This window comes from Cololabis saira, chromosome 24 (assembly GCF_033807715.1).
Source record: "Cololabis saira isolate AMF1-May2022 chromosome 24, fColSai1.1, whole genome shotgun sequence".
In the NCBI taxonomy this organism is placed as follows: Eukaryota; Metazoa; Chordata; class Actinopteri; order Beloniformes; family Belonidae; genus Cololabis; species Cololabis saira.
Window position 1 is genome coordinate 22,404,957 of NC_084610.1, and position 20,106 is coordinate 22,425,062.

General features: G+C 35.4%; 1 protein-coding gene across 1 annotated transcript in view; it reads left to right on the top strand.

Moving 5' to 3' along the window:
• The window catches only part of ube3a (ubiquitin protein ligase E3A), a 34,067-nt gene extending 13,961 nt beyond the window's left edge, over nt 1-20,106 (top strand). Inside the window, exons 6-13 of the mRNA XM_061715974.1 lie at nt 544-756; nt 1,843-1,987; nt 3,566-3,771; nt 9,858-10,022; nt 14,036-14,191; nt 14,271-14,344; nt 17,101-17,244; nt 18,992-20,106. Coding sequence (XP_061571958.1) covers nt 544-756; nt 1,843-1,987; nt 3,566-3,771; nt 9,858-10,022; nt 14,036-14,191; nt 14,271-14,344; nt 17,101-17,244; nt 18,992-19,112 — 1,224 coding nt within the window. The 3' untranslated portion in view covers nt 19,113-20,106. The remainder of the gene's footprint in view (nt 1-543; nt 757-1,842; nt 1,988-3,565; nt 3,772-9,857; nt 10,023-14,035; nt 14,192-14,270; nt 14,345-17,100; nt 17,245-18,991) is intronic.

Here is a 20,106-nt window from a genome sequence, read left to right on the forward strand (position 1 = left end):
CACGACATGTATCCTGACGTTTTTGTATCGTGAAATTTCGAGGCACGATATATTGTTACATCCCTAATGGTCTGCATATATGTATATGTGTATGGTGTGATTTTGTGTGTAAGTAGATATATACATAGATATAGTATAGTGTAAATAAGTATATTTATATAAATATTCATATGGGCATAATACAAATATATAGAAATATTCAACTATATGTAAGTATGTATGTATGCATGTAAAAGTATGTGTGTGAGTATAATTACAGTATATAACAATAATAATAATACTGTTTAGCAGTGTGAGTACAGTGTGTGAATATTTATAAATACAGGTTAAAATTTAACCTGTATCATTTAACCGTTAAATGATCAGTGAATGGGGGTCGGACTAAATAAGTTTACTCTTCTTCCTACTCCTTTTTTGACACATGTAAATCTAGATGACAAGTTTAAAGGATGAAATTCTTTGTTTTTTTTTGTTTTGTTTTCTTAAACTTCTCATGAAGTGTTTTTTTTTTTTTTACATGTTCAAAAATAAATTAAACCAAAGGTGGAGACGGAGAACAAGTTCTCCTTCATGACGTGTCCCTTCATCCTGAACGCCGTCACCAAGAACCTGGGCCTGTACTACGACAACCGTATCCGCATGTACAGCGAGCGGCGCATCACGGTGCTGTACAGCCTGGTGCAGGGCCAGCAGCTCAACCCCTACCTGAGGCTCAAGGTGCGGCGGGACCACATCATCGACGACGCGCTGGTCCGGGTACGTGTCGCCGCCTCGCACAGTTCACGTGCTGGAAGTGGCGAGGGCTGACGTGTGTTTGAAACAAAAAGAGAAACATTAATTAAAAACGTAGGTGAATTAACTCCTTGGATTAAATCTGAGGTCTTAAGTCTTGGTTTTAGCATAGACTCAGAATTGAATTGTAACTCCCATATAAACAAGGTGAGCAAAACTTTTTTCTTTCATCTCAGGAAAATAGCAAAGGTAAGACCTTTTATAAAACAAAATGATGCTGAGAAGCTAATTCATGTTTTCATATCTAGCCGGTTAGACTACTGTAATGCACTTTTCACAGGTCTCCATAAGAAAACCACAGGGAAACTTCAGCTCATCCAAAACTCTGCAGCTCGACTGTTAACAAAAAACCAAAAAGAGAGAGCGCATTAGTCCCGTCTTAGCTACCCTGCACTGGCTCCCTGTAACATTTAGAAATGTTCAAAAAAAAAACCCTGCGGTTGTCAGCTGCTGGTTATTAGAAGCTTCCAGAAACAGTCAAAAGAAGATCGTTTATGCAGCGTTTGTCAACTACGCCCCAAAACTATGGAACACACTGGCCAAAAACATCAGGGAAGCCGAGTCAGTAGATACTTTCAAAGGACAACTTAAAACCTATCTCTTTACTCAAGCATTTAAACATAAGATAACCGCGCCCTAGTTGCCACTTTCCTTTTATCTATATATCATTGATTTTTACCGTCTGCATTACTTTTATACTTTTAAATGTTTTACTATGATCATTTTTATCTTGTATTCTTATTTGTTGATATTTTTATCTTTCTTTTTTCATATGCCTACGACTCGTGCAGCATTTTTACCTTTTTATATTCAATTTTTATATTTTTTATATTATCCTATCTTAGTAGTTGTTCTGTGGAGGAATTTGGAACGGAATTTTGTCAGGGTTATGTTTTATATCACTGCACTTAATTATTTGTGTTTTTTGTTTTATTTGCTGTTGTTGTTTCTTATTTGTACTGTTACTGTAAAGCACCTTGAGCTGCGACTTTCGTATGAAAGGTGCTATATAAATAAAGTTTATTATTATTATTATATTTGACCCCGCAGCTGGAGATGATCGCCATGGAGAATCCCGCGGACCTGAAGAAGCAGCTGTACGTGGAGTTTGAAGGAGAGCAGGGCGTGGACGAGGGAGGCGTCTCCAAGGAGTTCTTCCAGCTGGTGGTGGAGGAGATCTTCAACCCGGATATCGGTAAGAAGACACTCGGCTGGCGTTCATCTCCCGTGATCCCTCGGTGCAACTGAAGCATCTGTTTGGCAGCCAACTGCCAAACAGAGCACACCCAATCAAATCTAAAATACCGTAATCCCTTGCTGTAAGGCGGTTCACCTTTCACGTCTCGCTGCTTCGCGGATTTGCATTGTGCATCGTGTTCTGGATTCTCATTGGCTAAACAATCTCCCCGCTTCTTCACTTACTGTTTCAATAACGTTGGTTGCTTAGCAACAAGCTGAGAACGGCCAATGAGCTTCAGCAGCAGCTCAAGAACGGGACCTTTGATGAATCGTTCATTACAGTCTCAGATATAATCCATGGTGCTTGTCGGTTTATAAGAATCTTTTTGCCCAGAAGAAAAAAAGCGACAACAACTGCCCATAACTATGTTCTTCTCTCAAAAACACACCTGCACTGCGGCTTTAGAAGAAAAAGACGCTACAGAGTCGGGATGCAGCGGCATCAGAAGAGCAGTGAACCCACAAGTCACAATTTGTCCTGCTGTACTTATTGTATTTTTACATAATCCCTTTTCATTTTCTCCCGTTCAAATCCAATTAATTGGGTTGCGGCGGGGCTGATCTCCACAATTTGAAGCCTTGTATAATAATTGTAAAAAAAAATAAATAAAGGTTGCTACTTGCGGATTTCACTTATCACAGGTTCTTTTTAGAACGTAACCTCCGCGAAAAACCAGGGATTACTGTACCGTATTTTCCGGACTATAAGTCACTCCGGAGTACGAGTCGCACCAGCCATAAAATGCATAATAAAGAAGGAAAAAACATATATAAATCTATATACTAGAGTAAAGGTCGCATTTTTGGAGGAAACTTATTTTATAAAATCCAACACCAAGAACAGACATGTCATCTTGAAAGGCCATTTAAAATAAAAAGGGTTGAATAATTGCACGGATTGCTTACGTTACATGACACATCTGAGAACGTGCCTGGTATGTTAACATAACATATTAAGAGTTATTCAGATAACTAGAGCATAAATAACATGCTAAGAAGTTTACCAAACCATCCGTGTCACTGCAAATAACTAAAATCCAATGAAACCTTCATCCTCGGTGTCACTTTTAAACAACTCCGCTAACTCCGGAGGTAGAAGATGCAGCTTCCTCTTCTACGTCGCTTACGTCAGACTCATCGTCAGTTGCAGTTTAGTGTGAAAATAACATGTGAAATGATAAACCGGTAATAATGTGTTAATAATTTCACGCATAAGTCGCTCCAGAGTATAAGTCGCACCCCTGACCAAACTATGAAAAAAAACGCGACTTATAGTCCAGAAAATACGGTATATATCTATACGATATAATGATAGACAGTTTAGGTTAACGTGGACGTTGCAGCCGTGCCGGCGGTTCAGGGCTCGGGGACGATCCGATGGCTTCAGGGGACGATGGAACATGAATAATTGAGCAGTAGTCGTGGAACGGGCTCGTTCACGTCCCAGTGAAATCTCAGCAGCTCCTCAGTTAGGCCGGTTGCCCCGGTAACGATCCCTGCCCCGGCCCGTCTCACCCGCCTCCTCCTCCCGCAGGCATGTTCACGTACGACGAGTGCACCAAGCTGTTCTGGTTCAACCCGTCGTCCTTCGAGAACGAGGGCCAGTACACGCTGATCGGCATCGTGCTGGGCCTGGCCATCTACAACAACTGTATCCTGGACGTGCACTTCCCCATGGTGGTGTACCGGAAACTGATGGGCAAGAAAGGAACCTTCAGGGACCTGGCCGACGCTAACCCGGTAAGTATCACCCCGGTGTCAGCTCTGTGTGTGGACGGTAGGGATGGGCGGTATGGACTAAAAAATTTATCACAATTTCTATTATTTATCCCGATAACGATAGAAATGACGATAAAAAAATACCAATTCAACTCCACCTTTGTAACTATAAATCTATCACCACATTCAGTCTTTGGAGCCAAATCACTGCTCTAAAAGATACTAAATACTACTAAACTACACCAATGGGGATTTATCTTTCTTTCTTTCTTGCTCATATCTTTCTTTCTTTCTTTCTTTCTTTCTTTCTTTCTTTCTTTCTTTCTTTCTTTCTTTCTTGCTCATTTCTTTCTTTCTTTCTTTCTTTCTTTCTTTCTTTCTTGCTCATTTCTTTCTTTCTTTCTTTTCTTTCTTTCTTGCTCATTTCTTTCTTTCTTTCTTTCTTTCTTGCTCATATCTTTCTTTCTTTCTTTCTTTCTTTCTTTCTTTCTTGCTCATATCTTTCTTTCTTTCTTTTCTTTCTTTCTTTCTTTTCTTTCTTTCTTTCTTTCTTGCTCATTTCTTTCTTTCTTGCTCATTTCTTTCTTTCTTTCTTTCTTGCTCATTTCTTTCTTTCTTTCTTTCTTTCTTTCTTTCTTTCTTTCTTGCTCATATCTTTCTTTCTTTCTTTTCTTTCTTTCTTTCTTTCTTGCTCATTTCTTTCTTTCTTTCTTTCTTGCTCATTTCTTTCTTTCTTTCTTTCTTTCTTGCTCATATCTTTCTTTCTTTCTTTTCTTTCTTTCTTTCTTTCTTGCTCATTTCTTTCTTTCTTTCTTTCTTGCTCATATCTTTCTTTCTTTCTTTCTTTCTTTCTTTCTTTCTTTCTTGCTCATTTCTTTCTTTCTTTCTTTCTTTCTTTTCTTTCTTTCTTTCTTTCTTGCTCATTTCTTTCTTTCTTTCTTTCTTTCTTTTCTTTCTTTCTTTCTTTCTGGCTCATTTCTTTCTTTCTTTCTTTCTTTCTTGCTCATATCTTTCTTTCTTTCTTTCTTTCTTTCTTTCTTTCTTTCTTGCTCATTTCTTTCTTTCTTTCTTTTCTTTCTTTCTTGCTCATATCTTTCTTTCTTTCTTTCTTTCTTTCTTGCTCATATCTTTCTTTCTTTCTTTCTTTCTTTCTTTCTTTCTTTCTTTCTTTCTTTCTTTCTTTCTTGCTCATATCTTTCTTTCTTTTCTTTCTTTCTTTCATTTCTTTCTTTCTTTCTTTCTTGCTCATTTCTTTCTTTCTTTCTTTCTTGCTCATTTCTTTCTTTCTTTCTTTCTTTCTTTCTTGCTCATTTCTTTCTTTCTTTCTTTTCTTTCTTTCTTGCTCATATCTTTCTTTCTTTCTTTCTTTCTTTCTTGCTCATATCTTTCTTTCTTTCTTTCTTTCTTTCTTTCTTTCTTTCTTTCTTTCTTTCTTGCTCATATCTTTCTTTCTTTTCTTTCTTTCTTTCATTTCTTTCTTTCTTTCTTTCTTGCTCATTTCTTTCTTTCTTTCTTTCTTGCTCATATCTTTCTTTCTTTCTTTCTTTCTTTCTTTTCTTTCTTTCTTTCTTTCTTGCTCATTTCTTTCTTTCTTTCTTTCTTGCTCATTTCTTTCTTTCTTTCTTTCTTTCTTGCTCATATCTTTCTTTCTTTCTTTTCTTTCTTTCTTTCTTTCTTGCTCATTTCTTTCTTTCTTTCTTTCTTTCTTGCTCATTTCTTTCTTTCTTTCTTGCTCATATCTTTCTTTCTTTCTTTTCTTTCTTTCTTTCTTTTCTTTCTTTCTTTCTTTCTTGCTCATTTCTTTCTTTCTTGCTCATTTCTTTCTTTCTTTCTTTCTTGCTCATTTCTTTCTTTCTTTCTTTCTTTCTTTCTTTCTTTCTTGCTCATATCTTTCTTTCTTTCTTTTCTTTCTTTCTTTCTTTCTTGCTCATTTCTTTCTTTCTTTCTTTCTTGCTCATTTCTTTCTTTCTTTCTTTCTTTCTTTCTTGCTCATATCTTTCTTTCTTTCTTTTCTTTCTTTCTTTCTTTCTTGCTCATTTCTTTCTTTCTTTCTTTCTTGCTCATTTCTTTCTTTCTTTCTTTCTTTCTTGCTCATATCTTTCTTTCTTTCTTTTCTTTCTTTCTTTCTTTCTTGCTCATTTCTTTCTTTCTTTCTTTCTTTCTTGCTCATTTCTTTCTTTCTTTCTTTCTTTCTTTTCTTTCTTTCTTTCTTTCTGGCTCATTTCTTTCTTTCTTTCTTTCTTTCTTTCTTGCTCATATCTTTCTTTCTTTCTTTCTTTCTTTCTTTCTTTCTTTCTTGCTCATTTCTTTCTTTCTTTCTTTTCTTTCTTTCTTGCTCATATCTTTCTTTCTTTCTTTCTTTCTTTCTTGCTCATATCTTTCTTTCTTTCTTTCTTTCTTTCTTTCTTTCTTTCTTTCTTTCTTTCTTGCTCATATCTTTCTTTCTTTTCTTTCTTTCTTTCATTTCTTTCTTTCTTTCTTTCTTGCTCATTTCTTTCTTTCTTTCTTTCTTGCTCATTTCTTTCTTTCTTTCTTTCTTTCTTTCTTGCTCATTTCTTTCTTTCTTTCTTTTCTTTCTTTCTTGCTCATATCTTTCTTTCTTTCTTTCTTTCTTTCTTGCTCATATCTTTCTTTCTTTCTTTCTTTCTTTCTTTCTTTCTTTCTTTCTTTCTTTCTTGCTCATATCTTTCTTTCTTTTCTTTCTTTCTTTCATTTCTTTCTTTCTTTCTTTCTTGCTCATTTCTTTCTTTCTTTCTTTCTTGCTCATATCTTTCTTTCTTTCTTTCTTTCTTTCTTTTCTTTCTTTCTTTCTTTCTTGCTCATTTCTTTCTTTCTTTCTTTCTTGCTCATTTCTTTCTTTCTTTCTTTCTTTCTTGCTCATATCTTTCTTTCTTTCTTTTCTTTCTTTCTTTCTTTCTTGCTCATTTCTTTCTTTCTTTCTTTCTTTCTTGCTCATTTCTTTCTTTCTTTCTTGCTCATATCTTTCTTTCTTTCTTTTCTTTCTTTCTTTCTTTTCTTTCTTTCTTTCTTTCTTGCTCATTTCTTTCTTTCTTGCTCATTTCTTTCTTTCTTTCTTTCTTGCTCATTTCTTTCTTTCTTTCTTTCTTTCTTTCTTTCTTTCTTGCTCATATCTTTCTTTCTTTCTTTCTTTTCTTTCTTTCTTTCTTTCTTGCTCATTTCTTTCTTTCTTTCTTTCTTGCTCATTTCTTTCTTTCTTTCTTTCTTTCTTTCTTGCTCATATCTTTCTTTCTTTCTTTTCTTTCTTTCTTTCTTTCTTGCTCATATCTTTCTTTCTTTCTTTCTTTCTTTCTTTCTTTCTTTCTTTCTTTCTTGCTCATTTCTTTCTTTCTTTCTTTTCTTTCTTTCTTGCTCATTTCTTTCTTTCTTTCTTTCTTTCTTGCTCATATCTTTCTTTCTTTCTTTCTTTCTTTCTTTCTTTCTTTCTTTCTTTCTTTCTTGCTCATATCTTTCTTTCTTTTCTTTCTTTCTTTCTTTCTTTTCTTTCTTTCTTTCATTTCTTTCTTTCTTTCTTTCTTGCTCATTTCTTTCTTTCTTTCTTTCTTGCTCATTTCTTTCTTTCTTTCTTTCTTTCTTTCTTTCTTGCTCATATCTTTCTTTCTTTCTTTTCTTTCTTTCTTTCTTTCTTGCTCATTTCTTTCTTTCTTTCTTTCTTGCTCATTTCTTTCTTTCTTTCTTTCTTGCTCATTTCTTTCTTTCTTTCTTTCTTTCTTTCTTGCTCATATCTTTCTTTCTTTCTTGCTCTTTTCTTTCTTTCTTTCTTTCTTGCTCATTTCTTTCTTTCTTTCTTTCTTGCTCATATCTTTCTTTCTTTCTTTTCTTTCTTTCTTTCTTTCTTGCTCATTTCTTTCTTTCTTTCTTTCTTTCTTGCTCATTTCTTTCTTTCTTTCTTGCTCATATCTTTCTTTCTTTCTTTCTTGCTCATTTCTTTCTTTCTTTCTTGCTCATTTCTTTCTTTCTTTCTTTCTTTTCTTTCTTTCTTTCTCTCTTGCTCATATCTTTCTTTCTTTTCTTTCTTTCTTTCTTTCTTGCTCATTTCTTTCTTTCTTTCTTTTCTTTCTTTCTTTCTTTCTTGCTCATTTCTTTCTTTCTTTCTTTCTTTCTTGCTCATTTCTTTCTTTCTTTCTTGCTCATTTCTTTCTTTCTTTCTTTCTTTCTTGCTCATATCTTTCTTTCTTTCTTTTCTTTCTTTCTTTCTTTCTTGCTCATTTCTTTCTTTCTTTCTTTCTTTCTTGCTCATTTCTTTCTTTCTTTCTTGCTCATTTCTTTCTTTCTTTCTTTCTTTTCTTTCTTTCTTTCTCTCTTGCTCATATCTTTCTTTCTTTTCTTTCTTTCTTTCTTTCTTGCTCATTTCTTTCTTTCTTTCTTTCTTTCTTTCTTGCTCATTTCTTTCTTTCTTTCTTTCTTTCTTGCTCATTTCTTTCTTTCTTTCTTTCTTTCTTGCTCATTTCTTTCTTTCTTTCTTTCTTGCTCATTTCTTTCTTTCTTTCTTTCTTGCTCATTTCTTTCTTTCTTTCTTTCTCATATCTTTCTTTCTTTCTTTCTTTTTCTTTCTTGCTCATATCTTTGTTTCTTTCGTTCAGGCTCATATCTATCTATCTATCTACTATCTTTGTTTCTTTGTTTATTTCTTTGTTTGTTTCTTGTTCCTTCCTTCCTTCCTTCCTTCCTTCCTTCACGTACGTTGTGCATGGATTTAACGCAGAACCATAAATCAGCTTTACACAAAAACTTCATCAACAGGAATTTATTGTTTTTACCGTGAAATGACAAATTCTTACCGTGGGGAATTTTTTTGACTGTTTATCATGAACGGTAAAATATCACCCATTCCTAGCGGTCGGCGTCGGTCAGAGCTTGTTAAAAGGTTTCTGATCACCTGACGTCACACGGGACTAGTGTTGGTTTTGGCAGCTTGTCCTCTACCATTTTAGTCTAGTTTTAATAAAAGATTGTATTTATTCCTGTACATTATTATATGTTGTATTTATATTCCTTCAGTCAAAATTGTTGAAATTTCATGAATTAGTAGACTCTAGTATTCTGCAAATTATGTTTAAAGCTCATAAAAAAACGTTACCAATCAACATTCAGAAAAGATTTGAAAAAAGAGAAAGCAAGTATAACTTAAAAAGATTCAGGACAAAATTGATGGAACGTTGTGTTTCTGTGAAAGGAATCAGTTTATGGAACAATCTGAATAAAGAAAACAAAGAATCCAAATCAAACATTACATTCAAAAGAACAATTAAAGCCTGTATGTTAAGTAAATATAATGAAATATGTTAGTTAAGTTTGACATACCCATAGACGGCGGTAATTTTATTTTAGTTTTATTATTTACTTAGTCATTTTTTTTAATCTGTCATTTGTGAATTTATTTCTTGAAAAAAGGGGCAGATTAGATAAGATTCTTCTTCTTTCTGCTCCATTTTCTTTCACAATTTATGAATATTTGTATTGAATTGTTTTATTTTTTTTTTTGAATGAAATAAAGAATAAAATGAAATGAAAAATTTAGCCATATTTAGCCATTTTGCAATTCAAACAAGGTTTTCTTATTATTATATTATTGTTACCTTATAGACTCAAGAATACATTCATTCCAGATACAGAAGACTCTAATTTGAGTTTACAACATATTTATTTTTCTGCATTTCTCCCCATCTTTTTCTTTTTCCACGACACATTGGGTTTTCTTTTCCACATCTACAGGACTGTCTCAGAAAATTAGAATATTGTGATAAAGTTCTTTATTTTCTGTAATGCAATTTAAAAAAAAAAAAAAAAAAAAAAAAAAAAAAAAATGTCATCCATTCTGGATTCATTACAAATCAACTGAAATATTGCAAGCCTTTTATTATTTTAATATTGCTGATTATGGCTTACAGTTTAAGATTAAGATTCCCAGAATATTCACATTTTTTGAGATAGGATATTTGAGTTTTCTTAAGCTGAAGCATTTTCGTTGCGTCTCGTCTTGTTTTCCTCAGGTGATGAAGGTTCGTTGACGATATTTAGTCATAATTTTCCTTGACGAAAGCAACTTCTCCCAGGACGCAGCGCTGAGCCGGATGTCTGTGTTTCAGGTTTTGCACCAGAGTCTGAAGGAGCTGCTGGAGTACGAGGGCAGTGTGGAGGAGGACATGATGATCACCTTCCAGATCTCCCAGACGGATCTCTTCGGTAACCCGCTGATGCACGACTTACGGGAAAACGGTGACAAGATCCCCGTCACCAACGAGAACCGGAAGGTGAGCTGAACTCCAAACACGCTGTGTTGTAACTCTGACGCTGGTTCGGGGGTTTCCGGTATCAGGAAGAGCAGCTACGCTGAATTACTGCTGCTCCAGCCTCTCAGATTTTAAACAGCCGTTTTAGTTAATCATTTAAAAAAAGCTGCATAAAGTCAACGACAGGATTTTGGACGTATATTTTTGATAAGAAAAAAGAGAATGTGAAAGTGGATTTATGAAGCCGTTATGACGCACTGAAAGCTCCTTCTCTGGATGTAACTGGACGGCAGAGCTCGTATTCCTAACAGGGCTTTTATTGTGAAACATGCAACAGCAGACGGGACTTTCCCCAAACTCTTATTAAATTGAGGAGTCAAATTGGCGCTTTTGGATCACAAAAGTCGTAGTTCTTTTCACCGCCGGACAAAGTTACTTCTTTGGTGGTGTAGAACGTGGGTCATTTGGTACCGGGCCGCACAGAAAGAAAAAATAATTTCTGTAGAATCCTCAACTGATGATGGTTGACTCTCAAACTGATGGTTCACAATGTTTTTATTCCTTGGATGTAAATACACTGCAAACACACCGTAAGAGCTATAAAGGAATAAAATAGTTACTTTCTACATTCATATAAGTTTCATTTAACTTAAATACAGAGCGACACAGCTGCTCGCTCGGTCGGTAAAAAAGCTACCGTTAACCACAATACATGAGTAACCATGGCAACCAAACCCAAGCTGGACATAAATACGGCATAAAATTTGCAAAGAAAACAAATCCTTATCAGCAGGTGCTTTTTGTGTCAGTTAGGCTCCACTTTAGCATTCAAGACACTAGTTTAGTCTTTCAGACACAATTTCTACTGCCGTTAAACTTTTACCGTTAAAGTCTGAAGCGCCGGATGTTTACGAGGTCTCGCCTTCGAAATAAAAGCACTAAATATCGGTCTCCTTAATATATAACAAATAAAATAAAAGCCTGGTTTTAAATTAGGGCTGTTCGATTTTGCCCAAAAATAAAATCTCGATTTTTTTTTTTTCTCTCAAAATCCGATTTTCGATTACGATTATTTTGTGAATTGACAAATGGCATGAAATGATTTCAAATATGCTGTTTGAACATTTGCCCCATTGGGCTTTAAGTGCAAACTTTGCTCTTATTAAACCAAAAATGAATGAATAAAGTGCAAAACTCTGTAAAATAAGTTGAAAAAAAGTTTTAAAAAATATAATAAAATATAAAGTCAGCAATCAGCAAATCAGCACTTGCAAACATACAGTAAGTTATATTTCCAATTAAATAAAACAAGACATTTTCTAATTAAACTAAACTGGGCCTTTGCATGCTAAATAATAATGCAACCCATGAAGGAGGTAGAGGTGAGTAATGTCAGTCATTACATTTGCTATTCACATTTTCAAGTTTTTTGCAAGGAACACGAGCCGGTCTAGCCGGTGGCATGTTAGTATATCACCATGGTTACAACGCCCCCTCCTACACTAAAGAGCCTCTCCGATGGGGCACTTGTCGCAGGTATTGAGAGGTATTTCCATCAATCATTAATATGGTATCAATCATTAATATGTTGCAGACAAGGTTAAAAAAATTTAAAAAAATAAAATAAAAAAAAAAGTGAAAAATCGATTTTACGATTTTCACGTTTTAACATCGTTCTAATTACATAATCGCGATTACGATTTAAAATCGATTAATCGAACAGCCCTACTTTAAATAACGTTAATGAGAAAACAAACATAAAAACACATTTATAGAAATATTCATATTAAAGGTAATTTACAATTTCCATTTTTATTTTATTTTTTTGAAAATGACGTATTATTATTATTATTATTATTATTATTATTATCATAATAGAGAAAATCCCACAGTTTTTAACGCTGATCTTGTCATATTATTTAGTTTCAGCTACACCTTTTAGATTGGGCCGTGAAAATATTGTCAGACATTAAACCGGTCCTGGTTCAGAAAAGGTTGGAGACCGCTGGTGTAGAAGACCGATACTGGGTATCTGTCTGACTTCTGCAGCCATCGTGGCTTTCAGCCGGAGCCCAGAACGTCAGGATAAACGTCTGTTTCAAGCATCAGACATGTTATGTACCGGTCTCGTACCGGTCTGGTTCTGGGTTGAATCAACTCCAGAAATAAAGCAGAGACGCCCACAAATCTGCTGATGGATGAAAGGGTTGAGGCTTTGCTTCAGGGGTCCCGTCCCCCTGGAAAACACGTCTGAGAGCAAAGCTTCAGATTCAAGCTGATGAACAAGATTTTGACTAAAGGTCAAGCAGTTGTTGAGGCTAAAAAACCAGAGCATATTTGTCTCCACACTGAAACATGAGGAAGATGTTTCTCTGCAAACTGGTGATGAAACAGTTGAAGACGCCGCTAAAGAGGCGCTTAGAGAAGTGCAGAAGTGGATTCAGAAACGTCTGGGAGCATCAGTGGCGATGTGGATCCACAGATACTGACGTCATTTCATAGAGATACAAATGGAGATTTTTGTTATTTATCCTTTATTTATCCAGGAAAGTCCCATTGAGATACAATATCTCTTCTGCCAGGGAGTCCTGGTCAAGATAGCAGCAGAACAATAAATTCAGTTTCATATAAAAGAAAATACATACAAGGACAAGTAACTTTACAAAAAAAAAAAACATATCAAAACAAGAAACAAACAAACATAAAACATACAAGGATCAGAAAGCTAAAAAGAATTCATGACAAAGAATGACACTTGATTAAAAACAATGACATTATTAAAAACAGTGACATTATTAAAAGCAATGACATTCCAGATGAAAGCAAAAGACCCAGCGACTGAACCGGAGATGAGACTTTTGTTATAGGAGCATCAAGTCTTTAAAACACAATGATTTTCTCACATAAATGTCGGTAAAGCAGGAGTCCTCTGCCCGTCTTCGCTCCTCACACACTCGGCCTTTAATTTCATTATTGGTTTTAACTAGGGCTGCAGCTATCGAATATTTTAGTAATCGAGTATTCTACTGAAAATTCCATCGATTAATCGAGTAATCGGATAAAACATATTTTTGTTTAGTTAAAGAGCAATTATAAATATACATAAGATGTTAGATGTTAATAGATATTACTAAGAATAAATTATATAATCCAGTAGGTTCATGGCTCTGCATTTAAAAACCCTGAACTTACACCAGTCGACCAAATTCACTGCCTTCACTCAAAAAACTAAGGATCTTACCAAGAAATGTTCTTATTTCTAACCTAAAAATGCCATTACACCTGATAACACACATCACTTAAAAGGTTAGCTGTTTTTCCCACGTGTTTCAATTGAACTTTCATTTGTGTCAAGCACATTTTAAGTGCTAGTTAAGTTTTAAGTTAAAGTATAAGATTTTGAGTTTTGGCAGTGTTCAAAATAAACTTCTGAGCCCTGCTGTATTGGAGCACATTAGACACCAGTGCTGCTTGTTTTATCCATGAATGACTACAGAGATAAAATTGAAAACTACCCAGTTAGCTTTATTACGTTTTTATTTTTCTGACATTTTCTGCCTTTTCTTTTAGTTAAAACTGTAGCGGGAACAGATGTTTAGAGGAACCTATGTATGTACCGGGTTAGAGGGGGAACATATAGGAAAACGGACCACAAGAATATAGCGTGGATTAAAAATAAAAGTTAAGCACTGAGCTACATGTGTCTCTGCCTGAGCATGGCATGTTACTAAAACCAAACATATCCGCCGCCTCTTCCTTCTTCCTTTACGTGCGCGGCGTCAGCGCGTTGTGCCGCATTAAATGTAGTCCAGGTGAAACACCTGCTTTGAGCTGCAAAATTAAACGATTCCTCGAGGCAGAGAAAATTCCTCGAACATTTTTTGTAATCGAATTACTCGAATTATTCGAGGAATCGTTTCAGCCCTAGTTTTAACCAACACGAGTGGACGTAAACTAAAGAAAAGATGATTATTTTTAGTTGGATCTTGATCTCATTCAGGGATGTAAAGGTGTTTGTGCTGCTGTTCCTGCAGGAGTTCGTGGCCCAGTACTCCGACTACATCCTGAACAAGAGCGTGGAGAAGCAGTTCAAGGCCTTCAGGAGAGGCTTCCACATGGTCACCAACGAGTCTCCGCTCAAGTACCTGTTCAGACCCGAGGAGATCGAGCTGCTCATCTGTGGGAGCCGGGTGAGCTGTGCTGCCGGGGTTGGGAGGGTTTTTAACTCGTTAACCTGCTGTTGCTCACGCCTCAACTCTGTCCCTGCAGAACCTGGACTTCCTGGCCCTGGAGGAAACCACTGAATACGACGGCGGTTATAACAGAGACTCTCGGATCATCAAGTAAGGAGCAAATTCCTGCTTAATGTATTTATGTAAATAATACATAGTCATGAATGAATAATAGTCTTTATTTCGGTCTTAAGCCACTTTTACAAAACAAGGGGCAAGTAAAATAAACATTGCTTTTGCCGAAAAGGTTCATACCAGGGGTGTTAAACTTATTTTGCTTGGCGGGCCGGATTTGACCAATTTTTTTCTTGCGGGCCGCACGCTCAAAATAACAAAAACGGTGCGGAAAATTATTTTTTCTAATTTTTTTTTTACTTTTGTTATCTAATCCAATATCAGTTTAGTTAATTTTAAAGGAAATATGCACTTTGTTTACACTCTAATTATGTAAAATATATTTCTTCAGGATCTTTTCTTGAAATTTCTCGTTTTTTTTTTTTCAAATTATGTAAGATACTTTTAATATCATTTTACAAAGATAAACAGAAACAAATGTTTTTTTTATATTTTTTATATATTTTTATACATATATTTTTTATATGTTTTTTTTATAATATATTTCTTCAGGATCTTTTCTTGAAATTTCTCGTTTTTTTTTTTTTCAAATTATGTAAGATACTTTTAATATCATTTTACAAAGATAAACAGAAACAAATGCTTTTTTTTATAGGAAATTGAATTAAAAGCAAAATCTTTCTTATTACATCCGAGAGTGTTTATTTGTGATTTAGAGATTTTTCCAGTACAATTAAGTGTATTTATTTTTAAAAATTGGCGCGGATATTTACGCTAGTGTGCCGAAAAAGTCATCACTTCTCTTTTAACTGTTTTACTTTGTCACTATCCTCGTATTCAAAACTGAAATTTTCCGAATAAATATCTTCTATCATCTTTTTTAGCAGTGATATTTTTCCTGCGAAAATATATAATATTAGTCAGTTAATAAAAATAAACGACCGTCTACAAAGAAATAAAATCGGCAAATGCATTCTAGAAAACTAAAAAAAATGTCAAAAACTGCTCAATTTGTGGAATAACGATGGATTTGTAGAAAAAATATATTATCGGATATGCTGCAATTCATGGCAATTATTTATGCCTTCCTTTTTAGTAAATTAACATTTCGTTTTTTTTTGCGTTTGAAACTTCTCGCGGGCCGCATGAAAATCTCTCTCGGGCCGCACATTTGACACCCCTGGTGTAGCTGAAGCCGTAACTTATAATCTTTTTATCTTGTGATCAATTTAAATCTGAAACATTAGCATTAATCCGTGAATAAAACAAGCATAAAGAAGACAAAAAATAAATAAGACAAAACATAAAATTGACGTTTCATATTCTAGAATGTTTTTGATAATATACTTTATAGTTAGTGTTTTATATTTATTTACAATATTTTCCTGAACTTGTAGATGGAACTACACATTTTTAGGTCGTTGTCACAACTATTCCATATTTCTCTTGCCTTAATTGATGTCTCAGAAAATTAGAATATTGTGATAAAGTTCTTTATTTTCTGTAATGCAATTTAAAAAAAAAAAAAGAAAAAAAAAATGTCATACATTCTGGATTCATTACAAATCAACTGAAATATTGCAAGCCTTTTATTATTTTAATATTGCTGATTATGGTTTAAGATTAAGATTCCCAGAATATTCAAATTTTTTTAGATAGGATATTTGAGTTTTCTTAAGCTGTAAACCATGATCAGCAATATTAAAATAATAAAAGGCTTGCAATATTTCAGTTGATTTGTAATGAATCCAGAATGTATGACATTTTTGTTTTTGTAATTGCATTACAGAAAATCACAATATTCTAATTTTCTGAGACAGTCCTGTAAGACAAAATATAAAATTGACGTTTCACATTCTAGAATGTTTTTGATAATATACTTTATAGTGTTTTATATCTATTTACAATATTTTCTTTAAACATTTACCTTTCTTTCTTTCTTTCTTTCTCTTTTTCTCTCTTTTTCTCTTTCTTTCTTTCTTTCTTTCTTTCTTTTTCTCTTTCTTTCTTTCTTTCTTTCTTTCTTTCTTTTTCTCTCTCTCTTTTCTTTCTCTTTTTCTCTTTCTCTCTCTCTCTCTCTTTCTTTCTTTCTTTCTTTCTCTTTCTCTCTCTCTCTCTCTTTCTCTCTTTCTTTCTTTCTTTTTCTCTCTCTTTCTTTCTTTTTCTCTCTCTTTCTTTCTTTTTCTCTCTCTTTCTTTCTTTCTTTCTCTTTCTTTCTTTCTTTCTCTTTCTCTCTCTCTCTCTCTTTCTTTCTTTTTCTCTTTCTTTCTTTCTCTTTTCTTTCTCTTTCTTTCTTTCTCTTCTTTCTTTCTTTCTTTCTTTTTCTCTTTTCTTTCTTTCTTTCTTTCTTTCTTTCTTTCTTTCTTTCTTTCTTTCTTTCTTTCTTTCTTTCTTTCTTTCTTTCTTTCTTTCTTTCTTTCTTTCTTTCTTTCTTTCTTTCTTTCTTTCTTTCTTTAAACATTTTCCTGAACTTGTAGATAGAACTGCACATTTTTAGGTCGTTGTCACAACTATTCCATATTTCTCTAGCCTTATTTGATGTACATCTCTTTTTAATATTAGTTCTTACTGTCGTCGTCTCAAACATGAGTTTCCCCCTCAGGTCATAGCATGTTTCTTTTCTAAGTCTGTCATAAGTGCATTCATGCATGCATAAATACATACATGTACTTACTTATGCATGCATATCAATAATCCCCGTCAGTCAGGAGCTGCAGGGCTGTTTCACAGCCCCCGTCTCACTCCGTGTGAGCGTGACGTGTTGTGACGGTGAAACTGTTGTCTGCCTGCAGGGAGTTCTGGGAGACGTTGCACTCGTTCGGCGAGGAGCAGAAGCGGCTGTTCCTGCAGTTCACCACCGGCACCGACAGAGCCCCCGTGGGGGGGCTGGGGAAGCTGAAGATGATCATCGCCAAGAACGGTCCCGACACAGACAGGTGAGCGCTCTACCTGCTGACGACGGATCAATCATCAGCTGTGGGAGGGAGACGGGTAGTCAAGACTAGGCCTGTGTTGAAAAAATCGATTTCCCAATTCTAAATCGATTCATATGTCTAAAAATCGATTCTTTTTTTATTATTTTTTTTGGGAAGGGGTTTTTTTTTAAATTATTTTATTTATTTATGTATTTTTTTCATCATTACATTACAACTTTTGGTTATTTTTTTTGTTTATCCCCAAAAAAGGAATGTTTTGTTGGACACGAGAATAACTAGTGCCATGTTTTTGCCTTTTAAATATGTTTAAAGGTATGAAAACATTAAAGTGTTAGGTTATAATTGCATAAATTGTCTATATTTCATTACTTTATATACTGTCTTGGGGTTACATTTGCAAAAAATGCTAAAAACCAGATGCTCAAAAATTAAAAACCAAAATAGACCGAAAATGGAACAAATAAAAACTGAATGTGGGAAAAATTAAAACTGATTTCATCCGTCTCTGTTTCCTCCCTGGATCTGTTTGGTAATTCTGACCCACACGATGTTTCTGTTTCAGTTCTATCAGCATTCTGGGAGCTGATTGGTCCTTACAGCATCATTAGCTGCAATACTTGCTGTTGAATCTCAATATAATACTAGTATTAATATGTTGCATAACTACAGTCATATAATTCATGCAACAACTCAAAAAACTGTTTTAATAACACTAACCCAAATCAATATCGAATCGAAGCGGATCGATTTAAATCTTGATAATCGATTCTAAATCTTAAGAATTGGAATCGAATCGATTCTTGGCATTTGAATCAATACCCAGCCCTACTTACCTGAATGCATCAAATGACGGGAGCGTTATTTGATAGGATGTTACTGGACTATCAAATTATGCTACCCCTGAAATATTGATATAAATTGGGATGTTGAGTATTTGATCCTTCAAAATACACTTCCCACGACATGAATTGCATTACACTTTGTGAACATTATATGATAGAAAAAAAAAAAACAATTCTATCGCTTTATTTGATATTCATTCAGTCATTGGCCTTTATTTAACCAGGCAGGTCATTAAGAACATTCTTCTTTACAATGACGGCCTGGCAAGAGACAAGGAAGTGGTTTATAGAGTAAAACACAGTAAAATTGTAGCTCTACAAAGGTAGAAAACTAGTGATGCACCGAAATGAAAATTTGTGACCGAAACCGAAACTAATAATAAACACTTGGCCGAATACCGAACATGGTTCTTCAGCAGTTTTTCATTTATTTTGCCAATTTTTTCACCATTGCATAAATCAAATAAATTTGATTTAGGCATGTTTTTCAAAGAAAAAAATCTTTTACAAAATTACAAGGTAGAAAATATTTATTGAACATAAAAAAATTAAAACATTTTAATTTCCCAGCATTATGTTGTTTTGGTTCCACCTCCTGGTGAATGTTAGGTAACATTCTTATGTGTTTAGTTTTTGGTTGGCCAACGATTTATGTAGTGCACTACGGGACGGAGCGGCCAGTCTATTTCCTTATATTACAACGCCGTTATTAATTGTTTGGTTTTTTCCCCACTTATTCAACCGAACACCAAAAGTGTTTTTTTTTGCCATTTTCGGCCGAACAATTTCGGTTACCGAACAATCGGTGCATCACTATAGAAAACCATTAGGTAGCATTTTTCGACGAAGCAGCAGAAATGGACAGAACACCCCCCCCAGCGTGACGGTTTTCCGTGTCTCCACAGGTTACCGACGTCCCACACGTGCTTCAACGTGCTGCTGCTGCCCGAGTACGTGAGCAAGGACAAGCTGAGAGAGAGACTGCTGAAAGCCATCACCTACGCCAAAGGGTTTGGCATGCTCTGAGCCCCGTCCCCCCTCTGTCCCCCACGGACTCTCAGCCCCGCCCGCCCCGCCCCCAACCAGACACCGTCTCAGAGCTGACAAGAGACAGACCTGGGTATGTTTTGAGGAAAAATAAATCAATAGTGAAAGGACAAGCGGTTCTTTGTGAGTGCATCGTAGTTCTGCTGCTGTGCCTGCGTCACCCTGACACCCCGAAGCCTCCGCCGCCACGCCCCCCTTATTATGTCCATGTACAGAGAGGATGATCTTCCTTTTATTTATTTTAAGGTAAACCTGGGCTCTTCTTCACGATAGCGTCCCCTCAGCGGGGAGGGGGAGGGGTTCTCATTAAAACGGTGTCGAGTCGACGTTAGCCACATTTATTGAAGAAGCCGTTGCTAAAAACGCGCCGGAGCCTCCAGCACCATTCCACCCACGACCACAGCTTTCTGTGTCCACGCCGGTGATTTCATCCAGGTAAGACCCGGGGGAAGGACTGTCCTGCTCTACGATGGCACATTATCAGATATAGCTCTAAATAAGGGCCTTTTCCATGTCGGGGGGGCACTGCAGGTTAGACTAAGATCTCGTCAGAGCTGTGTAAGTGCACTTAGACATTTTCAGAATGTTTTGTGTTTTTTGGCCGCCAAGTCGCCAACCAACGATTGTTTGACACATTTTATTTCCTTGTCTTCCTGTGTTGACGATTCCAAATAAAAACAGTGTTTATATACATCAGTGCCGTTGCCGCTGCAGTACTGTGTTTGCACGCGTGCAGACCAGCTCCACCGGTGGGGGGCGTAGCGTGGAGTCCAGACGGCGCTGGGAGCGGTTGCTTTGTTGGTTTTTCTTCATTTGGTGAAAGTTTGGAGCTTCGTGGAGTTCCTCCAGCCTCGGTGTGGAGCTCTGACCATAGACATATAAACGTAGACGCCGCATCGAGTGTTCTTGCTGCTGCTGTGATACGTCAACGTCGCCGCCATATTGGATGTTCAAGACTGCGCTGTAACTAATA